Source organism: Plectrocnemia conspersa, unplaced genomic scaffold (assembly GCF_051122295.1).
Source record: "Plectrocnemia conspersa isolate PC_06_02 unplaced genomic scaffold, ASM5112229v1 ptg000006l, whole genome shotgun sequence".
Lineage (NCBI taxonomy): Eukaryota > Metazoa > Arthropoda > Insecta > Trichoptera > Polycentropodidae > Plectrocnemia > Plectrocnemia conspersa.
The window spans coordinates 20,478,338-20,495,893 of NW_028277170.1; the positions used below are offsets into that span (position 1 = coordinate 20,478,338).

At 30.4% G+C, this 17,556-nt stretch overlaps 1 protein-coding gene and 1 long non-coding RNA gene across 2 annotated transcripts; one reads left to right on the plus strand and one right to left on the minus strand.

Moving 5' to 3' along the window:
* Nucleotides 1-8,783: 8,783 nt before the first annotated feature.
* LOC148234474 (uncharacterized) lies at nt 8,784-13,459 on the plus strand. Its single transcript, XM_088188073.1, has 2 exons — nt 8,784-9,140; nt 11,562-13,459. The coding sequence occupies exons 1-2, from the start codon at nt 8,925-8,927 to the stop codon at nt 12,813-12,815; spliced, it is 1,470 nt and encodes a 489-aa protein (XP_088044199.1). The 5' UTR covers nt 8,784-8,924; the 3' UTR covers nt 12,816-13,459.
* A 419-nt stretch (nt 13,460-13,878) lies between these two features.
* Nucleotides 13,879-15,328, minus strand: LOC148234475 (uncharacterized). The gene is made up of 4 exons (XR_015810078.1): nt 15,270-15,328; nt 14,978-15,157; nt 14,647-14,912; nt 13,879-14,529 (listed from the first exon to the last, which is right to left on the minus strand). It is a non-coding gene; the product is annotated as an uncharacterized LOC148234475 (long non-coding RNA).
* Nucleotides 15,329-17,556: the final 2,228 nt, after the last annotated feature.

Below are 17,556 nucleotides of genomic sequence, written 5' to 3' on the forward strand. Positions count from 1 at the left end.
TTGATTCATAATTTTACCACACATCCGTCGCTTTCTATCTAAATGTAATGGGACAAATTGCAAGCTTCACACCTTCAAATTGAAGGCGTACGCACGAAAACAACTTCCGATGTCAACAAAGATCATTGTTGTCACTTTTGGGCCATTGTGAGACGCCGGTGTCATCTCTCGTTTCACCGTTAAGTGTTGCCACATTACATTCATCGCGGTCATTATGTCGCATTACATAAATGACTGGCGGTTGTCATTGACAAAAGTCTATTTGCTCCAAGGCTAAATTGACACAGTGGTTCCAATGTATGTAAATTAAATAATGTCACTAGATACCGAACTTTTCCCTTAATGAATAAACATACATCTTCATTTAACCTATATAGCTGGTTGTTCCCATTTAAATCATAGTAATCTTACTGGTTTAAATTTAATGATCATCTCGTCAAAATTACGTTACCCATTTCTCTTCACATATTAATCTGATCTTCCATTTAGACGCGATTTTAATTGCTTAAAAATTTATGTAGATTTTAAAACGATTTCTTGCTATTTATTCAGTCCTCTTATCAGATTCTTTTTTTATTAATATCTTTTTTAACCTCGTTTATAGATGCATGAACATTTGCATTTTTAGTTTTAGTGTTTTGATAGTAAATGCATTTGAGTACCAAACATGTATGTATGTTTTAAAAAGTTATTTTATATACCGAATATACCTTGTATTATTTTTTTAATATACTTATTATCAATATTCCGCAACGATATTTATTTCCGACCTGGTCGGCTATTGGTATTGGAAGCCGGCAGCTCCCACTGCGAGACATGAAGGCCGAAAGGCCAGAGAAATAGACAGATTTAAAATATGTAATGAGGTGTTATCGGGTTGTTCGCGTATAGATATTTTGTCATGATATTTTTGACGATGATTTTGGGTTTGTACTCCTTGTGTCTAAACATATATACATTATAATTATTTATCAATATTTTTTATCATACGTGATATAATGTTACGTAAGTTAAGCTGGAAGTTTTCAGGGTTTTGCCCGCAGGCACTTCGTCGCCATCTGCTCGTACCGAATGCGTTACATGAGCTCTAGTGAAAGTGAATTACTATACAGCTATAATTGAACCTGACCAGTGAAAACGTAACAGTTTATTATTTACAACGGGATTATTTCGTGTTTATTTTGGTTAATAATAATCTTGACCTCCAAACACTATGCTGTTTGTATAAATATTTAAACAAAACCTAAATTTAATCATCGTCTTTATTTATATCTTTTAACACTACTGATGGCATATAAACTAAAATCATATTTATCTGTACGTAAAAAGCACATTTAATTATTTAGTTTGACAACATACTACAAAATTAACTCCTTAAGGATGAACTTCATAGAGAAAGTATATATTTTAATCTTTCGCATACGAAGTATTAAGAGATGTATAGAAATCATAAAACTTCGAACTAATGATTTTGTTAACTTAATTTCTGTATTCTTCTGTAATTTTTTTACATCTGTATTAAAATTTTGCCATACTTTCCAGATTATAGTGTAAGACTATTTATTTATGTATTTATTAATTTTTAAATTTACTCAATAGTCAAAATCAGCATTATATTAACATATATTTTGTCACTCTTTATCCTCGGAGAATAACAGTCTTGGAGTCTGACGATGAAGAGTGACAGACTCTTCGAAACGTCAGACGCTTACATTCAAGTAAGATCAGTGGCGTGTGGTAACTTCTGGAAAAGAGCATACGGTCAGGGGGGGGGGGGGGAAATAAAAACTATATTTTTATATTTATTTGATAAGCATAATGAGTTTATTTTTTTTTATATAAAAAGCGGTTCTAGAAAATTATTTTTTTATTCCTTAAATTTTTAACATGATCTTCAGGACACCTGGCCGGCTATTCGTATAGGAAGCTGGCAGCTCCCACTGCGAAACATGAAAACCGAAAGGTCGGAGAAATAGACAAATTCAAAACGTCAACCGCATGAACGGTTGATGAAGGGCGACCGTAAGCACAAGTAACGGCTGAAGTTCTAGTGCGCATGCGCAACTAATTCAATTCCCTATAAGCAATTCATGGCGCACGCATATCGACTTTTTTAACATGTTTTGTCGAATCCATGCATAAAAATGACTAAGATTTAAATTTATTGACTTCTTTCAACAATTATTTATTTTTTGGAGACTGCGCTTATTCGTTTATACATATTTTTATCTTTATTATTGCCCGCTGGGGCCAGAATTCAGCGCTTTAGAACGCTTCTCTTGCATGAGCCATCCAGCTACTCAACGAGCTTGCAAAGTCCAAAGATATTTTTGGTAATAGCTATGAGGAGCTGGAATAAATTATGTGTGATGATGCTCATCTATTTTAGATGTTTATTAAAACTGTTTTTATAATTATTTATATGATGGCCATAATGATACTATTACTATATACAAGTGTTTTTTTGCGTCTTGCCATTTAATAAAGTATACATTAGAAATCAATATCGTACCTCTGTCGTTGTAATTGAAACCAGTCTATACTGTCAAGTTCAAAGTCATTTAAGAAATTCGTGCTTTTCAATCTGAATAAAACATCAAGTTTGCACCAATTACCAAAGGCACATATGATGATGATCACTACCGTAAGATCAGGGCTCTACAAAACCAAGCGGCGTAAAAATATAATACAAAATGCTAATTCGAAGAAACCTTGCTACCATATTTAGCGAAATTTTGAACAAGTGGAACGAGCATACGAATATTATCTTGGACCGAAACATTCGTATTATTAATTATAGTTATATATTAATCAACAAGACATGAAGTGTTTCACTTGGGTCTGACAACTACTGGAAGATTGGCTCAGTTATTGGACGCATTGTATTTTTTTAATGTACATATCAGTATTATATTACATATTATATTTTATTATATTAATCTAACTACTCCTCGATTACTCAATATAATTCATTACATTCGTTGCTTTATGTTAATCATTAATTATAATTATATAACGCATCTTCATGAGTCTCGCTTAATTAAGTGTAATATATTTGCGATTCATTGGATTGTGAGAGCTTGATAGTGACATTTAACTGAGATAATTGAATGTAGCTAAGTTCATTGAACCATTTTTTACCAATTAAAAAACATACATATACTGAATAGTAGTGTATGGTTTTAAAAACCATTCTAATAAATAATCATAAAAAAAAATTTACATCTACAAAGCTCAACCTTGATATAAGAAAAAAAATATCTAAATGTTTTACATTTATTTATAGTGTTCAAAATTATTTGTATTGATTTAAGAAATCATAGAAATGTATGTTTAATAATACAACAGATATCAATATAATTTAATTTTAAAAATAATATGTAATAAAAATATTTTACAATTATATTAGTAATTTACATTTGTATGATACACAAATGTTTGCTTAAGAGTAGGGAAAAATATTAAGCAGTTTAAATTAAAAATAAAATATATTTTACAATCAATTCACCTATATTCAGAATTTTCACTGAATGGATACTGTGAATACAGATACTGAAATAATAGGACGAATGAACCGGATATGTGAAAATAAAAATAAACAAAGTATCATACACTAACAGTCATTGTGTAATAAAATTATGTCATGTTTACTATAGTAACTACAGTAAATTACATTAAAAAAATGTAATCATCTCATCGCCAATTTAAAAGCTTTCTTGAAGCAATTGCTGCTAAATATGCTGATTTATTTTATCACAGTGCAATACGATGGCGCAGTAGCGAAAAGTGTTAAAACGATTATTTTAGTTTTAAGATAAAATTGAAATATTTATAATGGAGAAAAATAAAATTTACAACTTCTGAATATAGTTAATTTGCATTTTTAACTGATATTACTAAACATTTAAATTTCCTGACTTTAAAATTAAAAAAAAAACTTAAGCAAAATTAGAATTTTGTTAAAATTAATTCAATAAAAATAACCTGTGTAAATAGGTATTTTATACGTGCACTGAAAAAAGTTTTCTTAAATATAGAAATTTCAGACATAATAGGTTAGAAAATTTCATGACGCCAGAGCTCACCGTACTAAATTTTGCCTGGCTAAAACAATTTTCGATTTAATAAATTCTTCTCGTGTTTTTAGTATCAGCAATTTTTACTCTTTAAAAATTAAAATTGAAAATGACTATTTTCTGGACTTTCAATTGTGACGTCGATTAGCTTTTAAACTTGATAATATTTGGAAACTTACAATAAAATTTTATCATAAAATTATTTAAAAGAATATGACTTAAATTTATTGTAATTCGCATTATTTTTTTTTAATTGCCGTAATTGATAATTAGCTTTAAAGTTTTATTACTTTCCAAATCTTTGGAAAGGCTATAAAATATCATTAAAAATAATAAAATATAAACAATACAAATACGTTTGATATATTTTTTTTTAAACTAAAAATAATACAAATATATATTAAAAATCACATTTGCACCACACGCCACTGAGCTGCCGAGTCAAAACATTTAATGAAATTTCTCAGTTTGATTACAAATTAACGGACAATTTACTAATATAGAAAGAAAAATAACGTTGAAAAAATTTGAGAATATCAGTATGAGTGAAATAGTTTTAAGATGGTTTTTATAATTATTAAAAAAAAGCAAAATAATAAAATAAATTTTGCGTATTCCAAAGAGAAGTTAATAACTCACAGTGTACCACAGGTGTCTAAATTAGGACCATTTTTTTTATTATATATAAATGATATAGTTAATAATGTAAAAAAGTATAAATTACATCTGTTTGCGGACGACACATAGGTGAAAATATTAAAGAAATTGTAGATAATTTAAATAATCAATTAAGTATAATTGAAATATAATTTAAAATATTGTACTTAAACTAAATGTATGTTTATTAATTTTAATAACATAAAAATAGTTATAGATAACTCTATTATAGAAATAACTGACAATATAAAATATTTAGGAGTAATTGTAGATACAAAATTAAATTTAAAGGAACATTGTAATTACATATTAAATAAAATCCTGGGACCAGACACACTGCAGCTGAGGGATCAATCTCCACTACACTGTCGCTGCCTCACCTACAAGGCCTTTGCGGATCTTTCACTGACATCATCCCTCCGCCAGCTTCTCCACCACCGCTCGGATAATAAAATCTCGTCTATCATGTAATTTTTACGAATAAATTATTACCAGTTTCCACCTGCGTCTTTCTGACTGCGAAGTCACACCCCCTAAATATTATATGTATGTTAAGTTTAAAAATTAACTATATTAGCTAAATGAATAAATAACTTATACGACTGATTTAAATAACAAACTTAATAATATTGCCCGTATCCTATTATGTTGGTTTGTTTATATAGGTACATGAATCATATACGTTTTCTTTCGGACAAAATAATCAGGGTAAAAACTGCAATGGAAATAAAAAGAAGACGGCGCGTATGATTGTCCGTTTTGTAACCAAACATGACCACACACAATCATATTTCATCACTTTATTGCGTCTTCATGAAGCCGCAACTTTCACAACTCGCATTTCCGATATACGCGATTTTTGCACTTTGACCGCAGTGCGCTGTAAGTATATCGCGCACATCTAGAACTGAGGAATAATAACAGCGGTTGTTTTTCACAGACTTTTGCAAATTATTTTATGGCCATTGTAACGGTAGTATTTTTTTTTGCGATATTAAGATAAATGTAGTGACTTCCGAATTTAATGTTATATAACCGGTTAACTTTTCTTGGTTAAAAAGTTATTCAAAAATATTATGTTTTCATATTATTTTTTTATCTCAAAAACAAACTATATTTACTATATCATTGCAACGAAACAATAATAATGCATATTGTTAAAATATTTTAACACAACAACAAAAACATATTTGAGACATGATCATTTTATAACAAGTCCACATAAAAGTTTTTTTTAAATATATAGTTTCATTTAAATTTAAGCTTTCTTTAAAGAATTCTGTTTTTTTAAATGCTTAAAAAAATACAAAAGTTTTGATACACAAAATAAAAAATTCAATTATTCTTAATATTTACAAGACTATTGCTTTGTATCAGTATTGCGTTTCTTAAGATACGGGTTAAACGAGCTAAGAATTAAAAGGTATAATACTTTTATTAAATAATAAATTCTTCATCTTATTTTATAATTATTCTCCACATAGTAATTTTTAATGCAATAAATTCTCTGATGTCGTTTTTCTATATCCGTTTTTTTAAATATTTTTTTTATTATCTAAAAACTGTTTCAGGGATTTAAATACGTAATAGTCGTTTGGAGCAATGTCTGAAATATACGGTGGGTGAGAAAGAAGTCCCCAACCAAATCTATTGATTTTTTCTATTATTGTTTTATAATTTATTTTCAAACATTTCTACTATAAAATTTTGTTAATATGTTTCATGTATTTTTTATATATTATTCGGCAATTATGTATTTTTTTATATTGATTCAGAGGCTCTCAATATTTCTTATAAAATTAATATAAATTATTAGTTGTTATATTAATTTATTTTGTACTCTCGAATGTATTTGTATTATTTCCTATAGAAATCATTTACATTGAATTAACTTTAAAACATATAATATAAATATATTGTTTTTTATTTAATATTTCTTTAGTTGTATATGTAAATATATAACTATTTAGGGTGTAGCGCTACCGCTTAAACTTTAAGCCTTAAAGGGTTAAGAATAAACTTCTCGTCTTCAGTAACAGTTCTACTCAAAAATAAATCATCTTATAAATTGCGAGATTTTCCTCAGGCAATTTATAAGATACCTATATTCCGCAAAATAAAATATTTCCTAATTTCTTAAATGTTTATGAACTGATATAGGAGATACGTTGAGCTTATGTAATAGCTTCTGTATCGGACGTGCTTTAATATTCCGACTAACAACCTGTCCTTACGTCGATATTCAATATCAAAATTCACAGAAAAAAATTTGCAACCACATTTAAACTTAAATTTAATGGCATCCCTGACCATTGCATTACAGATGTTTTAACCGTTTGTATGCCACGGACACCGTACGAAGCTCTATCGTATTGCCACAAACTTGCTAGGAAGCTCTCGCAAAAACTCGCATTTATATTTTGAAGTGATTACAAGACATTTATAAACTTACTTAAAATAGTTCAAATTAAATGTTAACTTTTCAATGTCGCCTGGGCTGTCACAGGCATCTTGTGCCTTTATTATTATTTCATCTCCACTGCCATTGTTGATTTAGGGTTGAAAATATTGAAATAAAATAAATCCTGCTACTAAATAGCGTCATTAATACAACTACTATTAACAAACACCGAAAGAATAGTGAAATAATCGTTAATATATAAAAATTTATACAAACGTAAGAAAATATAAGCTGACATGAATCGAAGGGTGAGCGGATTATTGGGCACACAAAAATTGCGCACGCGAAAATTCCACACAGCGAAAATTCTTTGATGATCAAATATATTTTACTCTTAATTTCAAATGCTAATATTTTTCTTTATTTTTAAATAAAAATTTGTGTAATTATTTTCTGCATTGGGGTTTTAAAATTGTAATTTTTATTAATGTAAATTACATTCTAAAATCTTTTTTAAATATGTATATATATAGTTAATGATTTTACATTTATTAAAAAGTTATTGTTTTAAAATATAATGGTACATTTTTAATGTTAGCATAGCAAAATGTTGAAAAATATTTGTTTAGCTCTCATTATATAAGAGCTACTTGATGATAGCATATATTTTACTCTCTGCACCTTGTCGCTCTTCTATGCACTCTTTGGTTAATTACTATTATATTCTTTGTTCTGTGGTTATCACACAGTTGTTTTTTCCGCTGTTTTTCAGTGTTAATTTACTATTATTTTAATCAGTATTTTTTTAAATTAGTTTTTTGGGTAAATAATGAATTCAAAATATCATACAATAATAATAGTACTTATCTAATATTTTGCAACACAATTTTTATACATTTAAGATACTACTACGATTCATATAAAAATGAGAACCAAAATCTCTTGATTTACTATATGCTTTATAAAATAATACTATATTGTTTTTCGTATATTTTGGGTGATATCTCGGATAACTGTAAAATCGAAAGTATTTTTTATTATATAAAATTAAATTTGTACGAATATTTTTAAAAGGTTTACAACCACTGCCTTTTTATAACACTGCATAAGTAAAGTCGGGTTCATGCCTAATATTTAAACTTGGGTCTGGAAGAGACAAAAAATCTTTTGGCTGAAGTAATAAAATAAGACACTCAGACAAAAAACCTTTCTGAAAATGTTCATGCCAAATGTTTGAAAATATGCATACTTTCTCGGAAGATCATAAGTATTTGAATGACCAACATTTTCCAATTTTCTATTACTCAAACCAACCGGCGGTTTTATCATTGCTTTGGTGATCTAAGAACCCGCTCTGATAAAAAAAATTACGCATGGGAATCGGCAGAATGCTAAACAATTTGGCGTTATTTTTCTTTTTTGATATTTTTTATATTATTTTTGTTAAATTCCAGCAGCTGTTATTGACAATTGTCGCACAATTATTATTGACAGCACAAGTTATATTAAAACAAGTGGAAAATATCAATTCTGATCTAAGCACGAAATTTCAACGGGCAATTAAATAGAAATAATATAATCGAATAAAACAGATATTAATGTTATTAATTAAATATTTATATAATCCAGAAGTTATTTTTCAAAAGCAGAAATATGTAAAATTAGCAAGGGTAAAATTTATTTATATTATAAAAACAGAAAAACTACTGCTATACTATCTTTAGCCAGCTGTCGATATTTGTAGGTCGCGTTGCACCATTGCATCGTTTCCATGATCATGGGCGCTGACCATGTCCTGGCCGTGCGAAGGACAGGGGCACTGCGGTGGGGGCAGCCTTGCGCGGCCTTGGGTCGGGGGCACCGGCGAAAGTGGCCTGCGCCCCTCCACGCACCGGACACTACATATAGCCAACGCTCTCCAAGTGAGAGCACAGCAGCTGAAGCAGCAGCCAAGGAGAGCCGACAGAGCCTGCTCCGCAACCATGACTGCTCGGACAACCACACTGGTCAGTCTCTTTCACACTTACATCCCTTTGACAGCCCTTGGAGCCTATGTCTACAACCCTAGTGACATTGACTGAAAAATTTTAGTGAACAAAGAACAAGTTAAACTAACCTCGCCCTTAAAAAAAATATATTAAAATCTCAAACCATTTTACAAAGCTTTTTTATATAGACTAAAATTTATATTAAAAAAACTACTCTAAAAAATTAAACACATATTATAGTAAATGTGTAAATAAAAATTAGCTTAGAAACTCAAATAAATAATTTAAATAGCATTTTTTAATCCAGTAAATATAAACCGACTCTATTATTAATTTATAGAGCGACATATTCATTAAATATTTCAAAACTAACCTAAATCTAAAAAATAGTTCTAAAATCAAACTATGAGCATGTTCTTATTAAACTATAAAATTAGGACAGATTTATTTTAAAGCTAACTTTATTTGTATAATTTGTAAGTAAAATTAGTTAAAAAAAGCTTACTCAATGTTTTACATTTTTGCCTTTTTAATACAGCTTCTCATATTTTTTTAATAACATTGATTTAAAAACTCAACCCTTTTATTTTAATAATACTCCAATCGTTTTCTGTAAAAATATAATTTTTAAATTAATACATTAATTTACTGCTTTATTTTTATTTTAATTTATTAAAAACTAATAAAAGATTAAAAGTATGCAAAACTATTAAATTTCTGTTTCATATTTCTAAAATATTATTTGTACATTTTCTCGTTAAAAATTATATAATATATGTGTATATATATGCATTTAAAAAAAATGACAGTTTTTTTATTATCGTCATTTTGCTCTTCAAGTTAGTTTCGCTACAAAAAGTGTCAAATATATTACATGGTAGAAAATGTTAAATGAATTGCAAAAAGCAAGTGTTACTAATCAGATGAGTTCTGACCCAACATATTTCACTTTCTCATTTACATTAAAGTTCACCACTTCCAGAACACCTTCTTTTTCGAAATGAGCCAAAAAAATGAATAAGTTGTTTGTAATGAATCATCGAACGATTCTAACGTCACATGCCTTTTGAACTACTTATCACAAACGCCACCATCGTCACTTTCACCCATTTTACATAATAATTTTAGATTATGTAGCATATGCAACTTCCCGTATACCGGAACTGCACTGGAAAACCGGAAGTTGCATATGAAATTAAATTTCAGTACATACAACTCAATAAGATAATTACATGAGCCAATATTGCGTTGCGAATATTATGTTCTCTATACCTATGCATTCTTCTTATGTTGTTTTCGACCTACGACTCTCATTCTTCATCTCGTTACAAATACATCTGTCAATCTTCACTTTCACCTTGTTTAAAGATTTAATTAGCGGCGTGTTATTTATTTGTATTTTTTATGTTATGCACAGCGCTAAATATGATTTATTGCATATGCATGTAGAATATAATTAATGCATTTAAAAAAAAAGAAAGTTTTTTTTTTATAATTATTTAAGCTGTAGTCCTTAAGGTATACTTACGTATTGCGTCATATTAAAATCAATGTACAAGTAACTCATGACTCAATGTTGACAACCATGTCATGCGCATCATAAGGACTTTTCCTTTCTTTTCGTATTGTGTTGTTGGCGCCTGCCCACGACAAGCCTTACGTAAATAAAATAAACTAAACACATTCACCATATTACGTGATTGTAACAAGAGCATGTTGACATCGCGCAGTTTGACTTTAAAAAAAATAATCGAAAACTCTCACTATCCGCTTAAGGAAGGCATTTTGTAATGTGCTTGGAAAACAAATTAGCAAAAGCAGTGACGAAATAGGATTTGACTATTCGCATATGATGGGATATATATATATATATATATATATATATATATATATATATATATATATATATTTGTTTTGATCTGCTTCTCTCGAAATATCCTCTTTTCAAAAACATAAATTCTTAATACATGCATGACACAATTCTATCCAGGAATAAAGAAATAAGGTGCCACTTTTGATTGAGTAGAGCTTTTTTACTGTTTAATGTGTGATAATATTAGTAGTACATTCCATTTTTTAATTATAATGGTCGTATTTATTAAGGCTATCTCTTGTACTAACTTACAATAAAGATTTTTTTTTACTTCCTTTTACTTGTCACTAAATTAATTATAAGAAAGATACTTATCGACGACATGAATTTAAATTTATTTAATAGTGAACTGTTCGTCGTTTTCTTCTCTGTCTTGGCTATATATAATTAACAAGTCATGACTTTGATAGACGGACACATCTTAATAAAAAGGCACACAAACACCACCTTTTCACGCGCGCCTCGGTGCTTTCACCGATTAGTACACTTCTACGAAATGTGTCCACGCGCTCATTAATTGTTTCCGAAAAGTCAATGTACCATTATTTTTTTCTCTTTGTCCACAGATTACCCTAGTGGTAATTGCTCAAGTGTGTCTGGTCGCGAGCAAAGCGGTAGTCGATCAACAAGCGCAAGCGTCAGAAGTAGCAGATAAGAAAGTAGGATATGACTATCCAGCGCCTTCCGGCGGCGGCCTGGATGCTGGACACCACGAAGATCATCACGTCGTAGAGCACCATCACGATCATCACGAAGAACACCACGACCCTGGCTTCTGGAAGAAGAAGCTCATATGGAAACCAGGCTGGAAAAAAATCTGGAAACCTTCTAAAAAGCAAATCTGGAAGCCTGACTGGAAAAAAATACAAAAACCCGTATGGAAGGAGATTCAGGTACCCGTTTGGAAGGAAATTCAAGTTCCCGATTGGAAAAAAATTTGGAAACCGATTTGGGTGCCGACTAAAGTAGCTGCATGGAAAGATATCAGTGTCCCTGAATGGAAAAAGGTCTGGAAACCATATTGGAAGCCTATCAAAGTGCCCGCGTGGAAAGAAGTGAAAGTACCTGACTGGAAAAAGATCAATGTACCAATCTGGAAGCACATTAAAGTCCCAGCGTTTAAAGAGATTCAAGTGCCTGCGTGGAAGCAACACTGGGTACCCGAGTGGGTTAAAGTAGGAATTCCCGGCGAGAAATTCTTGGGTAAGGATCACGAAGGCTGGGAGTACACTTCTCACGATCTATGGAAAAAGAAATTAGTATGGAAGCCCGTTTGGAAAAAGTACTGGAAGCCAGCCAAGAAGCAAGTATGGGTCGACGATAAGAAATTAGCGTGGAAAGAAGAATGGAAGCAGACTTGGAGAACTGAAAAGAAAGAAGTCTGGGTAGAGGATAAGAAATTAGCGTGGAAAGAAGCATGGAAACAGACGTGGAAGCCATCTAAAAAAATGGTGTGGGTGCCAGACAAAAAATTGGAATGGAAGGAGGCATGGAAACAAGTCTGGAAACCAAGCAAAAAGCTCGAGTGGGTACCTGACAAGAAATTGGAATGGAAAGAGGCGTGGAAACAGATATGGGTTCCGGATTACAAAGATATTTGGGTCCCAGCTTGGAAGAGAATATCGAAGCCGGTCGTGATCTCAGAATGGTTTCCATCCCCGGATCACCACGACCATCACCACGACCACCACGATCACCACGACCATCATCAAGATCATGGCTGGCAAGACCGGTCCGATGGACAGAGCAAGTCAGTCGTGCAGCAAGTTCAAGCTCAACAAACGCCGCAGTCCCCTTCGGTTGTGCAGTTTCCGAAATGATTCTAAACTATCCATTTTGTGCTAGTGAAACGTAATAATTCGTTATAAAGACGTTGAAGAATATCAGTGTACCTTTTTACCGTTCTTCTCATGCGATGCCATAATACGTATTAGATTTTTACAGGGACTTCCAGAACAGAGCCCTTAACTATATTAAATCACTAACTATTCAGTCCTTTTGATGATCGATTCTAATAGAAGAAGTCTTCAGTTCAAATAGCTCTAGGTAGGACCGCGGCAAATATTTCTACGACGTCCAAAATCGCGCGTTTAGATAGATAAAATAAATACAAATTAATGCTCATATTTTGATCAAGAATAAAACTACAATATTGATCAAAATATTCATAAGAGCAATATCCTGACTTTCTTAATATTAATATTATTATTATTATATAATAATATGTACGCACATCTACATACATAAAAAAATATTTGTATATAAATATGTATGTATATGTGTGAATATATGCACTTTTGTACATTGTTATATGCTTTTTTTATATTATGTGTGTTTGTTGCATACTGCGCTAACATAGATTGTTGTATACTTATAAGTATTATATAATTATTATTTTTTTTAATTTGTTGTGTAAATTACATCGTTATTATTTCATTATTGAAATAAATGCAATTTTCTTACATATGAGCGTTTGTTATTTTTAATACATTTATTACAGATGAGTAAAATTTGAGCGCTGAACTTCAAAAGACGTGTGATTTACTTCTACTAGTTCATCTTCATAAGCATTACAGTAGTACATAATAAGATTACTACTACATACAAAACTAAATACGAGCTTAAGTAATGTTTCACTTATATATTTTATATACAACATATAAATAGCTTTAGAAAATTTCCGTGTAGTTTGATGATACTCAAAGTTAAACGCATCTAACTAAATTAACGATCCGTTATTTATCACGCGAGGTACGGTTCAAGTGTTAACCATTAAAATTAGATGTGTTTGTTATTGGTGGGAAAATTAGCATAAATCTTGATATGGTGAAAGCATAGCGAAAATATTACAAATAATAAGAGCGTGATAAAAAAACTATAATAATATGAATAAATATTTAATTAAACTAACAAAGACTACACTTTTACTAAAATAAAAGAGAAAAACCTACAATGCTTAATAAAATAAAACTTTTTTTCTGATCTTTAAATAGATTGTCTGCATTCTTTTAAACATCTTCTAAACGAAGACTTCCTTCTGTAGCACCTACGAGGTGAAATTATACATCACGTTTAAGTAATACAGTTCAACAATACAGAAATAAATTTATAGACTATTTTTGAGACGTCCCGAAAAAATGTGAACTATGGAACTCCGATACTATAATAAAAGTGCGAGGATTTCTTAGGTTTTTGGAAAATTTTCAAACAAGAAAACTTCTTCATATATTTTCAAAACTTTTTGGAATAACTAATGTGTTATATTATACAACATTCTACAATCTAAATCTTTAGATATATTATATTGCTGTAAAAATATTATCGACGTTTTGCAACAACTTAGATATAAATAGATTAATAATTGCAAAAATTTATGGGATTCTTATTTATCCAAAGAAAATTACCAGACGTCTGAGAAATTAATTAGGTATTGAATAAAGGTTTACATTTAGTCAACTATATAATAGTTGATAGTAAATGTAAGTAAATTGAATCCCGATCTCTTCAATGTCCAAATTGGAATATTTTCACCTCCTGAAGAAAAAAAAATATGCACAATATAAAGAAAACTTTCTAAATGAATTAATCAATAAATTAAAAAAATTCTATGGAACATAATTCGATTATATAAGATTAAAAAAACGAGCTTACTGTTCTATATTCGTGCTCTGAATTTTGCAGACAAACTAGTTCATGAACTTGTATTTATGAAAAAAAATAATCTTGTGTCAGGTTTTCAGGAAGTAGATATAATAGCCAAGCTAATATTACTCTTCCAAGTACTGTTTCATCAGAACGTTAATTTTTTGCTCTTGTTATTAAAGTATGCAAGGCCAGGAGAGACTATGAGGTCTAAGATTGATTTCAATGGAAATAAGGACTCCTTATGGAATCAAAAGCGTAATTGAAAGATCTGTCTAAAGAATGAAGAATAGAATTAGTATATAAATAATAATAAAATTTGTTATAAAATATTTTGCACTTTTTTCATTTTTCATATACAGCCCACCACCCGTATTAATATTAATCCTGAATCTATAAACAATTCTGGTGAGATTATCTGGATTATTATTCAGATGAGATTATTTAGCTTCCGATTTGTGTATCTCATTTTTCGATAATGCGCCCCAGATATCTGGTAAGCCTGATCTAAAAGCATTCCCTAGAAAATATTCAGATTAACTGCCACTTTTTCTTATCAAGTTTGACACAAATACATGGATATATTAAAGAATATCTTTATGATTCACAAGAAAATCTTAGAAGAACAGTACCCTCAAAAATATTTCTGGCCCCACGAGCTACCAAGTGTCATTCAGCGTTGGCATTAAAACCACAATTCTTGACCATGTCTTAACACACCAAATCGTGACCAGCTTTTAAAATAAAATAAATTATACAAATAATACAATATAAAAAAATAGTAATTAACCCTTTCATTGCGGATGGCTTTTATATAAATCATCAAGAAAATTACTATCTAACAAATATTTTTAATGCCTGCTTATCTTTCGGGTACTTTCCCGGTATTTGGAAAACCGCAAAGATCCACCCAATTAGAAAGCCAGGAAAGGATAACACTATCGCAATTAATTATCGTCCAATAAGCTTATTACCGTCATTCAGTAAACTATTTGAAAAAATAATTCTATCACGTTTAAAGGGATCTTTGGGGAATAAAATTATCAATGAACAATTTGGCTTCCGCGAAAACCACTCTACGACTCATCAGCTCAATAGGTTAACAGAGCACATCTCTGCTAATTTTAACATGAAAAAATCAACGGGACTCTTATTGTTAGATGTGGAAAAAGCGTTTGATACTGTGTGGCATGATGGGTTGATTTACAAACTACACAAATATAAAACCCCTAACTATCTGCTACACTTGTTACGCTCCTACCTTGATCGTCGAAGTTATGTTGTTTCAGTAAATAATGAACAATCGATACCGCGTAATATCCCAGCTGGTGTTCCTCAGGGGAGTTTACTTGGACCGTTCCTTTTCATTTTGTACACAAATGATATACCTATTTTAAAAAATACTTGTCTTTCAATGTATGCCGATGATACGGCGATAATGAGTAGCTCTTACGGTCTTAAGCCTATTTCAATAAAATTGCAAAAATCCTTAACTCTCTTAAGTAATTATTTCAAAAAGTGGAAAATAAAAATAAATCAGGACAAAACGGAGGCTATAATTTTTACAACTCGAAGACAACCTTTGCCCCCGACTATTATAAGCGAGCAGGAAAAGTGTATAGAATGGAAGGCGAGCGTTAAGTACCTCGGAATTCACCTGGACTCCAAGCTTAAATTTAATAAACATATAACCGAACTTAAATCTAAAGGGCTCGCAGCCATTGCGGCGTTAAAACCAATTTTTAATCGAAAAAGTGCGCTAAATACTAAAAATAAAATTCTATTATATAAGCAATTAATCAGACCGGCAATGACTTACGCCTGCCCAGTGTGGAGTAATACGTGTAATACTAACTTTTCTAAGCTACAAGTTGTTCAAAATAAAGCTATAAAAATAATTTATAATACACCTTTTTATACTAACCTCAAAAAACTTCATAATAAATATTTAATTCCAACTATTAAAGAACATGTTCACCACCATACTAATAATTATTATAAAAAAATACCGCGAAATCATACTAACCCGTTAATCTCAAGAATCGGTGATTACGACAAAAACAAACTCCAATTTAAATATAAACACAAAATGCCAAAGCACATCTTGCTCTGAAGCATAAATTTTATCTATTAATTTAACAGCTCCAGGTCCACGAGTTTTATATTAAAAATATATGTTTATAATTTATAATTTTTTTTTTTTTTTTTTTTTGTTAAAGGTGTTTATGTACTTTGACCTAAACTTAACGTATTTTATGTTCTTTTATTATTCTTATTTTTGTAATTCCTCTTAATTTAGCTAATCAATCGTAAATTGTGATAATGGTAATTAACCAGCAACCAATGAAATGTAAATATATATGTTTATAAAAATGTATTATTTAATAAACAAAAATTAAAAAAAAAAAAATCAAGAAAATTACCAGTACTCAGTGGACGCTGAAAAATGCCCTAAATAATATGATTATTTAATATAATTTAAGGCTGTAAATCAAATGTTAGTTTGCAAATTACATTTACAAAATGGATCACTTACCCACTGCTCAACGCGTTAAAATGATTCAATTGTTCTACAGAAATAATATTTTTGTACGAACTGTGTATCGAAATTTGCTGGTCAATTTCATCATCCTACCGAGCGAACAATCCGGAAGAGATCGGAAGCATTGAAGATAGGGTAATGTTAGTGCATTATTGTGGCGCTCTGTGTGAATATTGCTGCTCTGAGTGAAAATGTGGCCGAAGACCCGATTGGTCGATTCGTCGGCGTTTGCAGTTTTTGAGCTTTTGTTATGGCTCCCTTTGGCGCATTTCGCATTTGGACTTGCATTTATACCTATCTAAAATTCAGATAACACAAGATGCTTGGACAGCGAATAATTTACGCAGATTTGGTATTAGAGTAGCGGGAAGTTAAAT

Excerpts from the sequence above, each read along its gene's own strand:
- LOC148234474 (XM_088188073.1), top strand. The coding sequence starts at position 8,925 with ATGTCCTGGCCGTGCGAAGGACAGGGGCACTGCGGTGGGGGCAGCCTT. Across the intron at positions 9,141-11,561 it reads CTGCTCGGACAACCACACTG|ATTACCCTAGTGGTAATTGC; the intron begins GTCAGTCTCTTT and ends CTTTGTCCACAG.